At 39.1% G+C, this 20,077-nt stretch overlaps 2 protein-coding genes and 1 long non-coding RNA gene across 4 annotated transcripts in view; 2 read left to right on the forward strand and 1 right to left on the reverse strand.

Moving 5' to 3' along the window:
- The window catches only part of MUS81 (MUS81 structure-specific endonuclease subunit), a 160,637-nt gene extending 154,565 nt beyond the window's left edge, over positions 1–6,072 (reverse strand). The window contains exon 1 of one of the 2 annotated variants that reach the window (XM_072421314.1): positions 5,921–6,072. The gene's annotated coding sequence lies outside the window, so the exon portion shown is untranslated. The remainder of the gene's footprint in view (positions 1–5,920) is intronic. The other variant, XM_072421313.1, reaches the window with a different exon arrangement.
- The window catches only part of LOC140337598 (uncharacterized), a 402,692-nt gene that overhangs the window by 378,665 nt on the left and 3,950 nt on the right, over positions 1–20,077 (forward strand). The window lies entirely within an intron of this gene.
- Positions 5,503–18,453, forward strand: CFL1 (cofilin 1). Its single transcript, XM_072421316.1, has 4 exons — positions 5,503–5,662; positions 13,890–14,188; positions 17,231–17,307; positions 17,398–18,453. Exons 1-4 carry the CDS (start codon positions 5,660–5,662, stop codon positions 17,514–17,516), a joined length of 498 nt encoding a protein of 165 aa, XP_072277417.1. The 5' UTR covers positions 5,503–5,659; the 3' UTR covers positions 17,517–18,453.

A 20,077-nucleotide genomic window follows, 5' to 3' on the forward strand; every position in this document is an offset into this window, starting at 1 on the left:
AGTTGAACTGTTAACTGTTCTATATAAAATGTTTTTTAAATGTAGAATGTTTATATAAATATACAAACATATTCACATATACACAAGATTTATATGTATTTTTTTATACTATATTCTGCCAACAGGTGGGGAATATATTGTTAAAAACACATACATCATTACAACTACCTACTGTTATAATCACACTAACAACGCAGCTTTAACTGAGAACAAGAATAAAAAATTAGAGATCATAAAAAACTATTAAAGTGTATTTTCACCTTCAATGTACTGCTTGCAATCACTGTGACCGACTTTATACAAGGTAAGCCTTATGGTGGGTTTGGTAACATTGAATAATTCAGTGCCATAAAACAAAACAATGGCCCACACCACATTCGGGGTACCATTAGCTCCAACCTCCCACAACATCTTACTAAATATCATGGGATGTCTTCTTTGCTCTGCCTTCACATCAAGGCAAGGTTTTATGTTTCCAAAAAAGGAAGTCTCAGACGGCCTTTTCGCCCCCTCCCTCTTGCTAGCTCTGATGAAGAAGAAGGAACGCCTCTGCAGCTTACATGGCCATATTAGGACATATAGGGCAATCCTTGGTTTCTCAGCCCAAGCAAATACATGGCAGGAATCAGAAAAAAAGAAGCCTTTTATAATCAGTTTTTCGCCGTCAGCTTGACACAAGATCATGCAGTGCTGAATCTCCTCCCTCCAGCAACTGCAGAATAACGCACCTGTTTCTTTTTACTAGCTCGGTCTTAGTGATACAGCACAAAATTACATTTTACAGTTAAATTCATGTTATATTGATAGTAACTTCCTGGAAGCAAATTATTATTTTTTTCGTGTTATGACTACATAATAAAATAGAGGTTTATTATCCAGTTGATTGGGCTGCTGTGTATATTAATCATTCAGAGCTCCCGTTCCCAGGCAAAACTATATACAGGGCACCATATGTACCAGTATTAATAACCTTGTATATTGTGATTTTTTTTCTGTACATTTAATAAATATATTGCTCATTATGTGTGTGTACTGGGCCTGATTTATTAAAGCTCTCCAAGGCTGGAGAAGATAAACATTCTGCAGTAAACCCAAGTGCAGCAAACCTGGATTGGATCTAGTCCAGGAATGAAAACACTTGCTGTCCAGTTTTGCTGGATCACCCAGCTTCACCGAAAGTATATCTTCTGCAGCCTTGCAGAACTTAAATAAATATATATAAACTAATAAATGTAAATATTTAAATAAATAAGGTCCAATCAATCAGACTGCAGAACACCCTTGCTTTAACAATATTATTAGTTAACAACACTGATGAATGCAATCATCAAAAGTAACATATTATGTGTATTTAAAAACTGAAAATATTTCATGTGATAATGTGAACCAAGTGTGTAGTCTGCTAACGAATATTGATTTAGTCAAGTATCTCATCAATTTGCTCACAGAACTGCTAAACAGCATTCAGTACTACAAACCATCATGTTACAGAAAGCAGATTACTGCTTGATATTTATGTACAGGCGGATTTTCTCCACTTCCTATATTGCAAACAGTTGCAAAATAATGAAATGTCAGAATAGAAAAGAACTGTGCTGAGTCCATATAAGGAAATTTAGAAAGTGTTTTCACAGTTTAACAAAATATGCACCCAATTTGCAGGTAAACTTTCCTTTTTAGCAAATTAAGATTGTGGAGACAGTTCTTTTCTTACAAAATAAAAATGAAAAGTAACCAAAGCTCAGCCATTGAATTTCAAAAGAAAAAAAATAAAAGATGCGTGTCACCTTCTTATAGTACGCCTCTAACTTAACAATGCTGAATTAATATAGTCTCAAGGATAGATGTATTTTTGCTACCATTAACATCAAAGAAGTGAAATGGGACTCTTTACATTTACAGGAATATTCTCTATCATGATACCCATCAAGAAATGTTATATGCATAACAATAATAAAAATACAAGGTTGCTGCTGAAGCAAATCTCAGAAACCAGAAGTATTGACGTTCAGACTACTCAGACTCTGCTCTAAATATGCTCTGTTACATTATTTATGATTACACTAAATACGAATTGCAGCCTGTAAAGTTAACACAAGCTGTTACGCACTTTATATAAGAAACCTGATCATCAGGTGGAACAGGTGTCAACATGATTTTTTTTTCAAGAATCTAGTTGCTAATGTACATGAACACCTAAGAGCAAGAATTCTGAAAACATACCATTTCCACAAACGGGTATTACAACCAGATAAGTTAGTTTGAGGTTGTGGACGATGTTTTTGACCATTTTACCTGCATATTAAGAAAAAATAATCATGTTTATGGAAATACTCCCAAAGGACAGGTGAACTTATTTAGAGCAAAGAATCTGTGCATGCCTATGGGAGAGCCATATCCAAATCTAAAGCAACATATTGGATAGATACAACACATTTTGAGAGACTGTGATAGAAAATATGTAGGTTACCATCCACTACTGCATACTATAATTATCATCTGGTTTAGGAGGTTTGAAAAAGCCAGAGTATACTGGCATCCCAAGATTTTAGGCTGGGTCCACATAGATGTTTTTTAAAAACTCATGTAATTGTTCCTATTGCGTTTATATGCGTTTTTATGTACTTTTATTAGCATTTTAAAGCTTGCCTTAATAATAATTTAGATGATTTACAAACAGCATACCTGAGACTTGTGATGATTTATATAGCAGTTCATGTTTTTTCCTTCAGACACAAATAGTAAACAGAAGCTTCAACAAAATTATATATTATGATAACAAGGTTTTCAAGTCACATCTTCTTAGTCATGTCCCAAGCAGACATTCCTCATCCCTCTCCTATGTTTAGCCAGGTTTTAGCTATAATAAACATTGTAACTTGTAATGTCAACGTTGAATGGGCTGAGATTTTAAACTAAAAGGTACACTCAAGACTAAGTATTTAATGGTCATTAACAAAATTTTTAAGATCACCCTTTGCCACATAATTAGAGCCAAAGGATACATCTGAATTTCTGATATGTCATATAATATATATACATAGTTTAGACCTTTTTCTAGGTAGACAATCACTTATGCCTAGAAATGTATTCAGATGAAAACAGTCATCTCTAGACAGTTGTGCAGGGAAGCAGCAGGAAGTCAATTGAGAGATTTTACAGGCCTTTTACTATTGTTCCTCCTCGAATGGTTGTGCGAGGGTAGTCTGTACAGAGTACAGTGGGTAGGTATCAGAAGACACTGACCACTTGGCCTGAAGGGGAGGTATCTGCTGCAATTAAAGCATGGTGAACATGTTAAAAATTAAAATAGAGGGCCTGCTGAATTGGAGTGAGGAAGGAGGGAGTGATGCATGGAAGGGAAAAATATTAAGTTCACTTTTAGATGTATTTTTTTTAAAACAAATATCTGCCTTTTTGAAAGTACTAGCACTTTTTCTACATAATAATAAAGAAATAATAAATGTTATGAACACAACAGTCCAAACACGCTACCAAAAGTAAGGCCTTGTTCATTCAAACATTGACTTGTAAACACATTTTATGGCAACGTGTTCATCAAACATTTACAAAGTTACAAAGAGCTTAAAATTAGACTTGTGCCAAACCATTTAAACAATTGACTACAACTCTGCCTCTGTGAAAAAAGCCAATGAAAGTCAGTAGTGGAAGAAAGAACAGCTGAGACCAAAGGCAATATTGATTACTCATCCTTTTCTTGAAATCGGACCATCTTTTCAGCTATGTACACATGATAGATAATTTTTGCCCCAGATAAACATTCGTGATCATCTGAGACAAAAATCTAGCATGTGTACAGCAGCCCTCTGTTGTTTATCGATCTGACCAAGCAGTGACTGCTCTCACATCCTATAGAGGTGCAAGCAAGGTGCCTCCTACTCATCCTTCCTCTCCTCTCTCCATAGAACTGAGCTGTACAGCACTCTTATTCTACTTTAACAGGAATCCATCACAAAAGAGTTTCCGGGGACAGAAATGTAACATCTTTATGAAGCTTAAGGTCTTTAACCACCTAGCCGGTATGCCCGACCTTCGTACGGGCAAAAAAAAAATACAGGTCTACAATTTAAAAAAAAATTTCATGAAAAACAGTGGATCACTTTTGGTACAGAAATCTAGACCTCAGTGTAATGCTCAGGTGGTTAAAGGCACATTAACTCTAATGTGGTGATGTTTAACAACAATCCTAAATGAGTTTAATCATGAGAAAAAAGGGGGGCTACCAATTGCTGTCATTCATCTAAAACTGCTTCATGTTAGGCCTTGATTAAATTTCAAACCAAACACCCCAAATGTCCACACAGTAAATGAGCATCAGAATTCTATATTTCTAATAAGTGTTCCAGGTCAAAGTGTTACAGCCAAAGCATTAACATTACAGCTAGGCATGAAATATTTTAAAGATGGTCAGTAATGGCACCATCTTTATTATCCTTATGACAGGTTTCCTTTAACTGCAATGCAAACTGTCACTTCAAATGAGCTTTCAGCTTTAGAAGACCTTCACCGTGTTTTAGACCAGGGGTGTCAAACTCAAATGCACATAAAACAGTCCAATGTGGGGCCACCCATAGGTACGGTACAGAGCCTACTGGTCCACAGACGTGAGTGATGCCCAGAACTGTAGTAGCGGCACTATTTCAGTGCAGTGGTGGACCACCTGCAGTTCATATTTAGGATTCATTTGGGGGCCAAAAAAAAGGACGTTGGGGGCCAGATTTGGTCCTTGGGTCAGAGTTTGACATCCCTGTTTTAGACAGTGAGAAGGTTACAGGGTCTGGTATTTAAATTGGGAGTTTGCAGGACCCTTTTCTCAGATGAATGTGTAGACTTCATATGAACCAAAGTCTGCTGGTAACAGGTCTAATACATGTACCTGTAATGCAGCAGCTTTTGATTGTCACCACCACACACCTAATGATCTACTTCTGTATGATGTGCAGAGAGAATAGTTTAGGGTGTCAGGACAGAAAAATATGGGAAATAGGACCATGTTTCTCAACCAAGGACGCTAGGTGTTCCATTAGGAATTAGCAATTTGTACCCCTTAGGTCTGTTTATCTGATACCAATGATATTGCTATGTGCAGTGATAAAGATATGCGTTGCAATTCGATTTCAGCTAATTAGTATTTGAAGGGTCAGATCATTCACCAAAGCATGATTGATGTTGAGAATATGAACAAACTCCTTCACAACCTACATGTGACAGTATAATAAAGCACACACTCAGACAAAGCAATGCCACCATGGTACTGCTTCCTGACACAATTCATATTTTACACGGCTCAGCCACCATTAAAAGTCAGCCCTAAATTAAGCTGCCCGAGCGTCATGTCCATCAATTACACCCACGGCAAGTCATGCATCAACACGTCAATAGGCCCGCCTCATGCCCGCCCATCCAACTACATGTCCCGGTCGGCTGTGCGAGGGCTGACAGGAAACAAGCCCCTCCCTTTTCATTGTGCGGCGCTTAAAGAAAGCGGAAAGAGAAGAGAGAGACGCTTCATTTTGGTGTGCGTCTGGCAGACAGCTGCACGGCCTTTTTTCATTAAGAGTTTTTGAGCTATCGGCTGCCCTTTCTTATCTACTGAACCCTTTGTTCTTTATCCAGCCACTTCTATCCCGTGTGAAAAATGGTGAGTACCCTAGATTCGAGTTCTGAGCTTGCCTTCATATTGCAGTGGGTCTACGCCCTGCTCCCCGGGCCGATTCCTCGTGCCGCCATTTTCTGCGCCTATCCCTAAGCTTATTCCGCACCGAAAAAAACGCTAAATTGGCTTTTAACACCGAGACATGTTCTGTCACAGGCCGCATTTTGTCATGTGTGGGGTTTTAGAATAGGGAGGGCGATGGTAAAATTATACACTGGTGAGGTGGGAGGGGGTGCTCCTTACCGCTTGGGCTTTGGCCAGTGTCCTGTCAGCAGGTATATGGTAGGATGGGCGCGTCTGGTCACGCGGTATTGACCGGGGAGCGCTCTCTGCAGTGCTTGCGTTTGCTACTTGAGTTCCCGGGTAGTGAAAGGGCGGGAACTGGACGCGCCGGATTCTGGGTGTGGCCTAGCGGCTTCTAACGCGGACACGCTTATTGTAAAGGTGGGGAGGGGCGCTTTGTCCGGTTGCAGGGACTTTGCTTTTTATTGTAGTGGCCTTTGTCAGTGGCTTGTAGTGAGCTATTGTGGTGTCCATCTAATGTGCTAGTTGACGTTATTTCTGGGTAAAGACTGAATAGAGCCGTGGCAGGGGTATGGACTGTATGCGTCACCGCCCTTTGCGCGCTTGAGGATGCGGGCTCGTGGGACTGACTTGTCAGCTTTGGGGAACTATCTCAGTGCTGCCATCCCTCGGTCTGAAGCTTTTCTGCACAGAGTAGGTGCTGGGCTCTTTATTTCACCGTGTAACGCTGCAGGCCATAAGTGTTCTGTAAGGGTATGCTGTTAAACAGATATCGTTTGACACATTTATAATTTTTAACAATCGAGCAGTTTCCAGTGTTGTGTGAAGATGCTGTATGTATAGCTGCCGGCTGCCCACAAAATGGGAATGTTGGTGGGTCATCATGACAGACCCATGGATTGTAAATCAGAATTTTTTAATAACCTAAAAAATGTAAGGTTGGATTGATGGCATTGCTTGCTGGATTCTTGGATTGCACCCCTGTGCTGTGTTGTAATGGTATGCGTTTTATATTTTGGATTTAATGGTTTTAGAATGACAGGTAGGTATTATTCTATTTCTGTATGGCTGTGTCCCAAGAGATGTGGGGTGTCATACTGCTGTTGAAGTGGCCTGTGCTTTGTGTGAGGGTGTTATAAATCTGTACCAGAGTCTGATTGTCCTATAGGTTAGCTGAGGACTGATGAACATAAAGGAAAAAATGAGCCATAAGTGTAGCATCTTTCCAGTGTTGGCAAAGTGCAGTTCAGGAAATTGGCAACAGAGGGCTTTAGATAGGGGTACATGACTTCTGCAGAGACACTGCAATATGTGCCTATTGCAAACTGGGGTGTGGGGGTTGTTAACCCCTCTGTAATCTTTACATGACACCTGCTAGGTAAATTTATCCCAGAGTTTCTAGAACAGGAGTCCCGTAGAACAGTGGTCACCAACCTTTTGGACCTCATGGACTACTAAGTTCATAGTTTTAAATCCCGCAGGCCACTAGAATATTATTATTATTATTATTATTTTTTTTTTTAAGATAAATACATTTGTAAAATAATGATCTTACTAATAGTGCTGGACAAGGACTTTGGGGGCCCCTAAATAATTGATCACAGTTAAGTGAAGTATTACTATTGTTACTATTATTAGTTGCGTTCTTTGGTATTACTAAAGAAATGAAAAATATGCTTGTTCACACTCATTATTGGTTTTTCATTTAAATCTAAGACCAAACAAGAAATGTTAGTTATCATAGTCAAGCTTTTTGATGCCATTAAAAATGTTTATAGAAAATACACAGTTGCCTGAAAGCATATGAGAAATAAACAAATAAATAAAAAAATTGGATGAGAATCAGTATTTGCCGAGCGGGGTGACAGTTGTAAGGCTGGAAACAATACTGAAGTGTCGGTAACGGTTGCCTCATACAACTTAAGACTACACTAATGTCATGCTGCGCCTCCCTTGTTTTTCTTTCTCTAGTACAGTTCGTGAAATATAAAGGCAAGTTGTCATTCAGAATATAAGAATTTATTAGAATATTTTTGTTCTAATAATAAAACATAGAAGTTGCAAATATCCAGATGTTTCTGTAGACCACCAAGTTTTCTCAGACCACCGGATTGCAACCACTGCTGTAGAAGGCTTTTTCCTTTAAATAATGCTTTGTGGGCATAGACACCAGGAAAGTTAACTATTCCCAATGGGGATGCAAATGATAGGGGCAGTCTAAAAATGCCTTTGCCCACACTTTAATCAGTGTTGTTCTCGTTTGGAACAGGTCTGGCGGGAAAAAGCCTCCTCTCAATGTGATACAAATATACTACAACTATTGTGTTCTGAAAGAATAGCTATCCTCACTAGTTTATGAATGGGTGATCTGCCTTTATTGTGTCCATGAGGAAATATGTAGCGTCTGCATCCTTTTGGTGGCTCCCCAGTGTGTTGTGGCAACGTGCTGTAGTGGCATTCATTTTTAATGCTCTGTAAAACTGTAAATACTGGGCAAGCTTTAGATAGATGGGCTGCTTTAGCACAGTGGACTTGAGTGGTGTCAACTGTGTTTTCTACAGTTGAAGTGGTGAGGCAATAGCACAAGCTGCATTTTGAAAATGAATAGGATGACCTAGGGTGCTTTTTTGCAAGAAAGAGTCAGTTGAATTTGACAGGTTTAGGTCCCTTTGTGCTTTGCCATGCTAGTGTCACGTTAGAGCTCTGTTCAGGTGAACTAAAAACACTTTAGACAAGTAACCATTCAGACCATCTTCTGACACAGCATGTTGCAGGACATTTGTTTAATTTGCCTTGATAGTTACCGAACCAACACGTGTAATGAAATGAAATAATTTCTATAAGGCCTGTGTGTTTTGTAAGATATACTGATTCAATTTATCTCCTCTGCCCATCCCCAAGATTAAATGAAACTAAAATTTTTGTTTTCTTTAATTGAGGAGGCTGGAGCAATTTCCCTAGATAGGATAGATAAGTTCTCTGAAACTTGGGATACCTGGATTATGTTTTAATACTCAGATTTGTATACTGCTGTGATGGAACAAATGGTGTGCTATGATTGAGGTGTACAAATATTTACGGTGTCTGATACCCAGCTTTTCTATGTGTTTACAAATAGTTTGGATTAGTTAACAGAACTGTTTGTACACTAAACATACAATATATCTGTTGTAAAGGAATATAGGATTTCTATAACTGTAATGCAATGTATTGTATTGTTTTTTTTGTAGCACTATAATTTCATGTTAAACTATTTTGTAACTGTTATGTGAAACAACATTTCTATGGCTATTGTTATGATCTTTAGATATATAGAGGTTAGTACAGGATGTACACAATCTATACCTTTTTTTATGAAGATTTGTGTGTAAAAAAAAAAAAAAAAAAAGTGACATGAGCTGGATCATGTCTAACCTCTTTATGAAACAACTTGGCTGTCATGCTTGGTGTATGGTTTAACATTGAGTCACTAATATGAAACTAGACTAGTGATATGAGTTGTGTTCTGCTTGTGATCAATTTCAGGAGGGGAAAGTTTGGTGCCATGCCTTACCTTAGATTCCTGTTCATCAACTTTTTAAACTCTGATACTAATTTCTCTATTCATGCTACTAAGAACTACCCCATAGCCTTATGATGATGGCCTAGCTGGTCTGTCTGATGGTACGTACCCCTAGTGAAGTGGAAGTGCAGTGTATGGATTAGAGCTTGGGCTGTCTGACTTGGTGGCTTTCTCAACCTGGAGGTAGCAAAGTATGCTGACCCTTGTTACACTTCAGTTTGTATTGAAATACAATGTTAAGCTACGTACACACGTCAGATTTTTATCGCCCGATAATCGGCATCGGCCAATTATTGGGCGAAAATCTGCCGTGTGTACAGTCGTCCATCGTCCGAAAGACCGTCCTGCCGGATCCACGGACGATGGACGACAACCGATCCTAATGAAAGGGAAGGGGAGAGCGCGCAGCAGGGTGCCGCTCCGTCGCTCTCCCCCTCCCCTCTCCATAGAGCATGAACGGTGCTGTATGTACAGTACCGTTCATGCATCGTGCACTCCCTTGTCGTTGGAAAGGATCGTGAAAGATCCTTTCCAACGACAAAAATTGCAGGTGTGTACGCAGCTTTAAGCTCATGTTTCACAGATTGGTCATGATGTACTTTGCTACAGGACTGAAGCACAGTGAATAGTTTTACTACAGACATCTCACTTTTTCACTTGAATTCGCAATTCACTTGAATAACATGGCTTTGCTTAAAGGCATGCACTCGCTGCTTTTATGTAAAATCACTTTTTACCATTCATTTTCTATATTGTCTTAGGTTTTACTGAATAAATACATTACATAGGCTTTGCAATGTTAGACTCAAATGTGTTTAAAATAAGGGTTATAAATGATATTACTTATGTTGGCAATGGCTGATGGGTTAGCCAGTAGATCTTGGGTTCAGGTTGTACCAAAGATTTTAGATATGGTTCATGCTCCCTTGAGCGTCAGCCTGGGGGATTGGGCTTTAACAATGCTGAACTGGGTGTCTAATGCCAAGTGCTCAATTTATTATTAATATATTGTTGTTAAACAGGATTTATTAGGATTCAATAGGGTGGCAAATGACCGACAAATACAGACAGTGATACAGGAGGGGGAGGACCCTGCCCCGAAGGGCTTTGAATTTAGTTGGTGGGGGAATTTGCACACAATAGTATGGGAGATATGTAGTGGTGGGAGGTAGTGATAGTTTCAAAAGACAGACAAAGGTTGTATCTGCATGTGATGGGGTTGTGGGTGAGGAAGTCATTAGTAGGTCATTGGAGGAGCAAAGTGAGCAACTGCGGGAGTGTTTTTTTTTTTTTTTTTTTTTTTTTTTTTTCCTCCGGGTCACAAAGGTAAGTGGGACAAGAACTGTAGGGATTTGAAGGCAAAGCACAGGAGCTTGAATTTGGTTCTAAGGTGATATGGAAGCCAATGTAGAGATCTGCAAAGAGATGCCGGGTCCGGCTGCAGCAGTCGTCCAGACGAGAGATAAGTGCATGTAAAAGGAGTTTGGTGGTCTCGGGACAGGTAGAGGTGGATTTTGGAGATGTGAAGATAAAAGTGAAAGAAAGACTTAGAAATGTTCTGAATATGGGGTGTAAATGAGAGGGCAGAATCAAAGATGACACCAAGACAATGTGCTTTTTTTTTTTTTTTTTGTATTATACCTCAACAGTCCAGTGCTGTGTATTTTAATCAACTCCATAGAGTTCCATGTTTTAATAGTGTAATACCTTGTGTTAGTGTAATATTGTGATCAATGTGGCCTAATAAATTAGGCTTAGTTCACATTGGCAGTAAAACATGCCCCTCCTGAGTGACTACTTCTTGGCAACTGCTAGGCACCTGGGATTGGTAACAGTGATAACTGCTGGCCACATAGGATTGGTTAACAGGCGGTAAGTGCTGGGCTTCTCAGGCCTAGCAGTTTTTCAAGCAGCAGTGGTTCCTGGCGAGAGGAATGTGAGGGCTAAATGCAGCCTTTGCAACCTTACTTAGCCAATGTGAATTCCGCCTAACTTCAGATGTCACCTCCTAGCGCTATACCTAGGTAACACAAAGATCATCATGCATGTGATCGCAGATGGGAATAGGGCAGACAGGGTAGGACAAACTTCCTGTGAAATTTATCCACCCGCAAAAATTTTTAGGGTACATGGGACTCTAATAGCTACTGATAACAAACAATATTTCAAAATATGGGGATTATGAGTTTAAAAAATTGTGGAAATGGGAAGATTTGGGTTGCTGTTTTGTAAGAAAGTACACCTAGGAGCCCTGGGGAAATTAAAGACCCCTGGGGCCACTTAACATATTAGGAAGCATTGGGGTGGCCCCCCTAAATATTTTACCTACCTTTCACCAAACTATACCTGTTATACTATGCTGCCCTTTCTGCTTCTGTTCTTTGAACCCCAATTTATCTGGAATGGGGAGGTGCAGGAAAATGTAGGTGCAAGTGGGGAACAGATAATTAAACCCCTGAAATTTCGTTAGCATGGCATCATTAGAACATAAAAACCTCTGCCCACCAACATGTCCGTTTCCCTACCTTGAACCCCAATTTTCTAGAACAGAGCGGTGCAGGTAAACAGAATTAAAGGGGCAAGTGGGGGACACTTGTGGTCAACACCCCCCAAACTTTCATCTCCATGGCATAAATACATAATGTCTGCCCTGGTACCCATGACTTACTCTACCAGTACCTAAACTCCAATCTCCTTTTGATGTGCAGTTTTTTTTTTTTTTTTTTTTTTTAATGATGCCATTGTGATAAAACTTTAAGGAGGGTGTTAATCCACAGATGTTCCCCACACATTTTTAATTTTTTTTTTTTTTTTACCCCATTCCAGAGAAATTGGGTTTCCAGTGTTAGAAATGTGTAACAGGGCAGTGCGTTTGCCAAAGTAATTACATTTTAGTGTAGGGAGTTATCCCCTACCCCACCCCTGCACCTACATTTTTGGCTTTGTACACCCCACCATTCTAGGGGAATTGAGGTTCAAAGAAGAGAAGCAGATGGAGTAACATGTTATAGATTTGTGAGAGATAAGTATAGATTTAGGGGCCCTTCCCCAATGCTCCTTTCTATGGAAGTGGTCCCGGGGGTCCCCAATTTGCATTTTTGATTTAGGACTCCCAGGCGCACTTGCTTTTAATACTGCAACCCCAATGTTGTATTTTCACAAGATTTTACAATTATGATCCCCATATCATGAAATTTGTAAAAGCTGGGGTGCTGGAATCGTGAATGGTGCTAACTAGAAGTTACCTGTGTACCCTGAAAATTTCAAGTCGTTGTGACATAGTTTAGGGGATATGAAGGTTTATACAAAGAGATGTAAGGCTGAGGAATGTGACATCCTGCATTTAACACATGCTACTCTGATGGCCTCATTACACACGCCCACTGGGTGGAGACATTGTTTGCACACTCCTTTTTTTTTTTTTTTTTTTTTTTTTTTCCCACTTTCTTCCGAAAGACTGCACAGCTATGAGATGGACAGCCTGTATCCTGATCTCCTAATAGCTGTGCTGTGCTCTCCTCACTCCGCCTGGCTCTTATCAGCAGAGAACGGAGCGAGCAGAGCAGCTTCTCCGGTGTCCGTTCAGAGCTGCTGAAAATGTGCCGGGTGGAATAATCACAGCAGGTGGGTGACCCGTCCCCCAAAAACGGGTTGGGGAGATTTGGAATTTGAGAGGGGTAGGGGGGATAATGAGTTCTGTTTTATCCAGGTTGAGTGTCAAAAATCAGAATGGATCAGTCAGACATCGATGATGGTATGGCTGACACCTGACCTTATCCAGGACTGAAGGAGACAGGTCAGGGAGAGAGAGGAGGTGTACAGAGAAAAGAGAACCGATCCAAGGACTGACCCTTGGGGGAACTCCGACAGGGAGGAGAGTGGACGAGGAGGAATTATCATTGAAAAACTTGAAAGGAGCGGTCAGACAGATAGGAAGCAAACCAGGAGAGCAGTGTCACTGATACCAGTGGAGCGCATAATTTGTATTAGAAGGGGGTGATCAACAGTGTCAAAAGCAGAGGAAAGATCAAGGGGAAAGAGCAGGGAAAAGTTGCCTTGAGACTTTGCTCTGATGAGGTCATTGACCACTTTAGTAAGGGCTAAGGGCAGTAAAATGGGTAATTAACCCCCCCCCCCCCCCCTAGCGTTCTAATTCTGTCAGTTTTTTTTTTGATGCAAAAAGTGATCCTAATTTTTTTGCATAGAAATTTTTGTTTTCATTGTGGGCCTGTAATTCTTAGGATTAACTCCCGGCCAGGTATGATAATTATATTTATTATATTCATAAATTATAATTATAAATATTTAAAAAAATAATGAAATGGACAACAATGTAATCTTAAAATAAAATATAAAATTAAAAATGTTCTTTTTTTTTTCTATTTCATGTTGTGTGGTGTTTTTTTACTGTAAAAACCATTTAAAGCAGATTACATTGTAATCTGCTTTTAAATTTCCCGCCCCCCCCCTCACCCCAACGCTGCTGCTTTGCATCTCCAGGGAGATGCAAAGCACAATGCAGACCTTCTACAGGAGATGTGAGCAGCAATGGCAAATTGCGGGGGTGGCAATAGCAAATTCAGTGTTGGATGCAAAAAAATAATTTTATTTATTCTGTTTTTTCAGGCCTCAGGAGTGATGGTCTCAGACTGTGTCCTTACAATTTTCAATGCTATGAAGCTGCACAAAAGCTTAGAAGATAAAAGTAAGCGCATTAAGGCAGTCCTGTTTTGCTTAAGTGCTGACAAGAAAACTATCATTCCAGAGGAAGGCAAAGAGATCTTGGTTGGAGATGTTGGTGAGACTGGTGACCCTTACAAGCGCTTTGTTGAAATGCTACCACAAAATGACTGCCGTTACGCTCTTTATGACTGCTGCTATGAAACCAAGGAGAGCAAGAAAGAAGAGCTAGTCTTCATATTCTGGTGAGATCATGTGGTGAAAGGACATTTTAATAAACGTTTGCTACAAAAACATATTTCATTTCAACATTTTGCAATTAAGATTGTTTTGTCTTAGGTGGTACAAGTTAATCAAATGACAAAATTGGTTACCTATTTTCCCAGCACCATCCATATAATGACTTTATTCAATTGAATGTAATACTAGTTCTGAGTATAGGATGGATTAGTGCCTCGGGAAACTTTATATTTGATAAGAACCTGGACCCCTGATAACATCCTACATTAACAATTGTTTATTTTTAAGAGTAGTATAGAGTAATGTTGCCTGACTTCTTTGTTTTTTTTTTTTTCTTAGATTTTGTTGCCCAAAGTATTTAACTTTTAATGTTTAAACTGCCCTTACAGATATGCATATAAATATGTTGACCTCTCACATTGTAGTCCTAACATCTGTTCTGATGTTAGATGCACTTGCAGGTGTATGAGCATTACTCAAAGTAATCCACACATAGAATAAAGCAGTACCCAGCTGATGAGTCATATCTAAATTGTGACAACATTTAAACTTGTTGGGAGTGTGCAATGGTGATGTCTAGCAGCATTCAATGCCTACATATCTCAAAGGAGTACTAATTTCTAAGTCTGACTAGGTGGCTAGGGTTGCTGCAAATCCTATGATAAATAAATCCCAGAGTGCTCCACACCTGCCTATTTTGTGACTCAAAAACTTCTGTTTTTTTGCTGCTAAAAATCATGTAATTTGCCCATTGTTGCACACTATGAAAACAAGATCACATTACAGTAATAAAGCTGTGATCACTTAAACTGCAAAGGGTCATGCGCCTTCATGTATTGTACAAAGGATTAATTGTAAAGCCAGTCTTTTTTTTTTTTTTTTTTTTTTTTTTATTCTGACTCCTCCACAAGGAGTCAGCTGGACAACTTGCAATATTTCTAGATTTAACCACTTCCATACTCTAGTTTTCAGTGTTGAGGAGGAAAGCCCAATTTGTTTTTGGAATTGAAGGACACCTTTCATAATGTCTTATGACTGCTCTAGACAGCAGATCATTTTTATCATCTGCAGCAACCTTACTATCCATGCCATTACCATCCCTTAAGTTTCTCAGTCCTGTACATTATTAAAACCATTTCAGACCCCTGATGATTTAGTTTGTGATTTTCTGATTCTTTACCTTTTCTTTTACACCTATTCAGAGTAGATGTATATGGCAGATGATATTGTTTCTCAGTGACAAACAATTGTATAACCCCATGTGCTGGTTGTAAGTGTTCAATTTATAGCCTATTCTGCTACATTTAAATTAAGGTTATTTTGAGGTAGACACAGGTGCATTTAACATGTCTACATCCTACAACAGACAGATCATGGGTAATTGAATCAGATGTCTGTCTTCACATTGTCTTTTCAACAACTGATCAATGTATACCAGCTGTACAAGGGACTCAAAAATTTTCACTTTTCATAAAAGTGTAAACCAGGTAAAAACTGTTTAGGTGTTTTAATAGGGACACCCTTTAAAAAAAAAAAAAAAAAAGTATAGCACCCACTCCCTCGTGATGGTCTGTATCAGAATTCAGTGCCATAACTCTACTTCATACATAGCAATGATGTGTTAATAAATCTAAATATTAAAATACATTTATAAGTATAAATTGCAGTACAACAAGCAGAACAGGTTCTGGCCCACAGTAATTACAACCTGACCAGTGTTTTTGCAGATCAGACTCCTAACCTGGCTGCTAACGTTAATTTGAAGAGTCCCATTTCCATAGTTCTGGTTTGGCTCAGGAGCTCTTGTTACCCAGTGCTTTGCACAGTATACAATAGAGACTGACTTTTACAGAGTAAGGACATTTTCCATAATTGCCTCCTTTTACTCCACCATGCTCAGATTTAGTCCTAATCACCCATTGTACAGCTGTGTGCTTATAATTCAATAGAAGAATGCAAAAATGTTGGTGCTGATGGAGCCACAAGAGGGTCTGCAAGATGGTACATTTTGTTTCTTTTCTTTTTTGAGTTTCAGTGCTATTGATGCACTTATCTCTCTGCTTAGTTACATCTACTGTTGTAGTTTGCAGGTGGGGTCACAAATCTGGCAGAAACATGTCCAACACTGACACACCTGTGTGTTTTTTGTGTTTTTTGTTTTTTTAGCTTGCTTAAGAGTTGATATGGAAATAGTAACTGGCTTTGTGGTCATGTTTGGTGGAAGATAAAGCCAGAAGAACTATCTTTGGGGAGGAAGGTTGCATAGATATAACTATTTATCTTGATGTGCCAAAGAGGCATAGGTTATGTACGCGCGTGCAATACTCCAATGACTGCACACTGCAATGCATGAATGTGTGCTGTACATACAGCACCATTCTGCTCTATGGGGAGGGGAAGAATGATGGCGCGGCACCCTGCTTCCTCCCCCTTTACTTCCATTACGATCGTCCATGGATCTACCAGGACGGTGGATGGATGATCCATCAGGCAATGGATGACGAGCGCTGTACCATGCCAGATTCTCCTCTGATATCAGACGTGAACCATTGCAGGTGTGTACCCAGCCTAAATCAAGAGACTAATTTAGAGACTTTCCATCTCATTCTGAGAAAATTGTGCTTCTCTTCGAAGGTGATTATGTTGCAGTAATGCTTATTCAGCTGTGCCTGGTCCAAGGAGATGACCTTAGAACTGGATGTAGATGGGGTGATCTGCATGTATGGCATTTATTTACTTCAGAAAATGGGACTGGTTTGGCGATTTCCAGGGCTGGATGAGTACAAGTCCGTCACTTAGTCCATATAGATAATTAGCACTTCTGTAGTACCTAAATCTGGCTGTGGAAAAGTAAAGCCAGAAGACCTAAACTGCTAAATTTGATTTTATTAGGCCAAAGTGGTCTGCAATTACTGTTAACATTTTGCCACTTGTTGCAAAGTTTGGCATGGGTGCTTGGGTCAAAATCTGAATTCAAGTTATTTGATTATTTCTACTGCAAACCCCTGAGTGGTTTTAAAACTACTTATTTTTCATATTTTTCTAAGGGCTCCTGATGATGCTTCACTGAAAAGCAAAATGATATATGCCAGTTCTAAAGATGCAATCAAGAAGAAATTCACTGGTAAGACTTATATTTGGTAGACTCTTGACAATAACTTGTAAAACCACAAATTCTTTTTATTTGATTTTCTAACCTGATATTTTGTTCTAGGAATCAAACATGAATGGCAGGCAAACTGCTTAGCTGAAATAAAGGATCGTAGTTGCCTTGCTGACAAACTCGGAGGTAGCAACGTCTGTATAGTCTCTGTGGAAGGATTCCCTGTGTGAAGACCTCACTGCCTCCTCTCCCAGTGTCTGTGCCACTTTGTTAAAGGGGCTTCCATGTAACCATATTCCCCAACAGTGTCTCCTGTTTCCGAAGGTCCCTGAAAGCCGCCTTGAAGAGGGAATCATTCTACAGGCAGCCTTCTAGAAGCCATTCACATACATGCATAAATCCACCATATCTTGTGATTTTTGAAGTTTATTTAATTTTTGGTTTATTGAGGTAGCTTTTTCTTTCTAGCCACATAATTTTTCTTTTTTATTCTGTGCTTGTCCCGAGAGTTATTTTGCCAAATGCAGCCCAGCATCTTACCCATTCCCACATTCTGTATTTACTAGACCATTTGACTGTCAACCTAGATGACCAAACGTGATATTTTAAAATCAAACTTCTGCCACTTGCAGACTGCTTGTGGCAGACTCAGTATATTTCTACATTTATGTGTAGATGGCTTCATTGTGCTGTCATGTAAAAGGTGCCCCTGAATGTTCCACTTGTTTTTTCAACATTCCTTATTTTATCTGGCATCTGCAGGGTAATTAGTATTGTTTTCATTGAATAAAGTAAACTTGTTAAGATTACTTTAGAAGATTTACTTTTATTTTTTTTTTTTTATTTTTTTTTACTACATGTATAACAAAGCACAGCTCTTTAAAGCCCCTACCCCATTGTTCCACATTTTCATTTTTAGATAGGCACATTCAGTATAATTTTGCCAATTTCCCTTTACGATGCTGTGCCCCTTAGCTGACCATGTGAGTTTTTGGGGTCTTATGAATGGGTTGTAGAAATTTAAGATGACTGAAGCCTTTCTTTTTACCTCCTACATTCCCTTTCCTTCAAAATCACTTATTCATTGCAGTCTAAACTTCCTTTTGTTTTGCGTTACTAATATGGAAGTCATACTGGCAGATCAGCATTAATAAAACAACAAATGTATGTGTGGTTGCTTAATATTTCTGTATTTCTTATAATCTGTAGTATCTGTTATTTTATACTGGGAAGATGTAAGCTGCGTTAAAACCTCCTGTTGGGCTTTGTCTGCACCACTTGTGAAAATGGTCATTACTATATAGTAATTTCCTGTTGTGGGGACAAAACTGCTAATTTGGGACTCTAACCTTTCTTTAGTCAACCAACAAAGGTGATATTGCCTTGTCTTCATTTGAGCAACTTGCCCACTGTTCATTTAAATAACAAATTTAAGATCTCTTTGGCAAAACGTAACTGTAAAAACCAGGGATCTCATTGTTAATATTGACCCTAAAACTTTGTTTTGCTATAAAACCCAAACGTTTTTTTTTTTTTTTTTTTTCAGCCCACAGTGAATGGTGGTGGGGGGGGGGGGGAGAAAGTACTATTATGTGCCTTTCTGTCAGCTCATTCTCAAAACTGTCTATAATACTACAGGACATATAAGCTCCCCTAAACACGCAAAGGGTAAACTTTTTGTCATGCCTCTTAATTTTTTTTACAAATTAGAACTACATTCCAATTGGGTATTTCTCTCCTTTTATTATGTCAGCCTAAGTTTCAAGTAACACTAGCTCATGCTGGCAAGGACTATACAGTCGTAGGCTTAGTATGTGACTAGTAAATAAGGATACAAAGAAACAGTATTGTAAATGGCATCCTTATAACAAAAATTAAAGAACCTAAGCCATGACCCATGAACTTTAAATTGGCTTAAGGGTCATATAGTGCAGTACAAAGTTATCAATAAAAAAAAAAAAAAATTATTTAAATTAGCTCAAGATATTACCATTCTCATATGGCAATGTAATCCTAAAGAAAAAAATTTGCTCCTGTGTCCAAGGGTATTTTTCTAATCTAGAGGGCATCAATGATTCTTTGCTCAGTATTGATTGTCTTTTATTTCTGCTTTCACATAAGTAGAAGGTGGCAGAGGTTATTCAAGCAGGGCAAATGCAAAGTTTGGCGCTGTTTTAGTCACTACTCCTACAGGAGCTATTTGTAATCTGCAGTTAGGAGGTATAAGTGTACAAAGTATTCACATTGAGTAAATTATGTTAGAAAAACCTTCCAAGTAGTAAATCAGATGGGTAGGGTTACTCTGTGCACCCACATACACTTATGAAAAAGTGTGAGTAATCATTAATGAATACTATGGTAAGTATCTTGTTTCTCATACTCAGGTGTACATGAGACAGGGATGGAGAGTGTCCTGTTGAGCAGCTACGAATTAAAAGGGATTACCGTATTTTTCGCCATATAAGACACACCCAATTTTAAAGGAGGAAAATCTAGAAAAAAAAAGATTCTGAAAGATTATTCCCCTTCTGACCACTCATGTGCCATTCATACCGGTATTCCCTTTCTGATCACTCTATGCCTTTCAAATTCCCTTTCTGATCACTGTGTCATTCAAAATTCCCCTTCTGATCACTCTGTCCTTCAAATTCCCCTTCTGATCACTCTGTGCTTTTTTCCACTGTACGGCAGTTAGGACAGGGAACAGCAGGTGCCGCTGTGTCAGCTTCTTTCGCTCTGCTTTACAGACAGGAGAAGACACGTGCTGCTGCCAGAGAGAAGAGGAGACAGA

The sequence above is a fragment of the Pyxicephalus adspersus genome, chromosome 9 (genome assembly GCF_032062135.1).
Source record: "Pyxicephalus adspersus chromosome 9, UCB_Pads_2.0, whole genome shotgun sequence".
NCBI classification, from domain to species: Eukaryota; Metazoa; Chordata; class Amphibia; order Anura; family Pyxicephalidae; genus Pyxicephalus; species Pyxicephalus adspersus.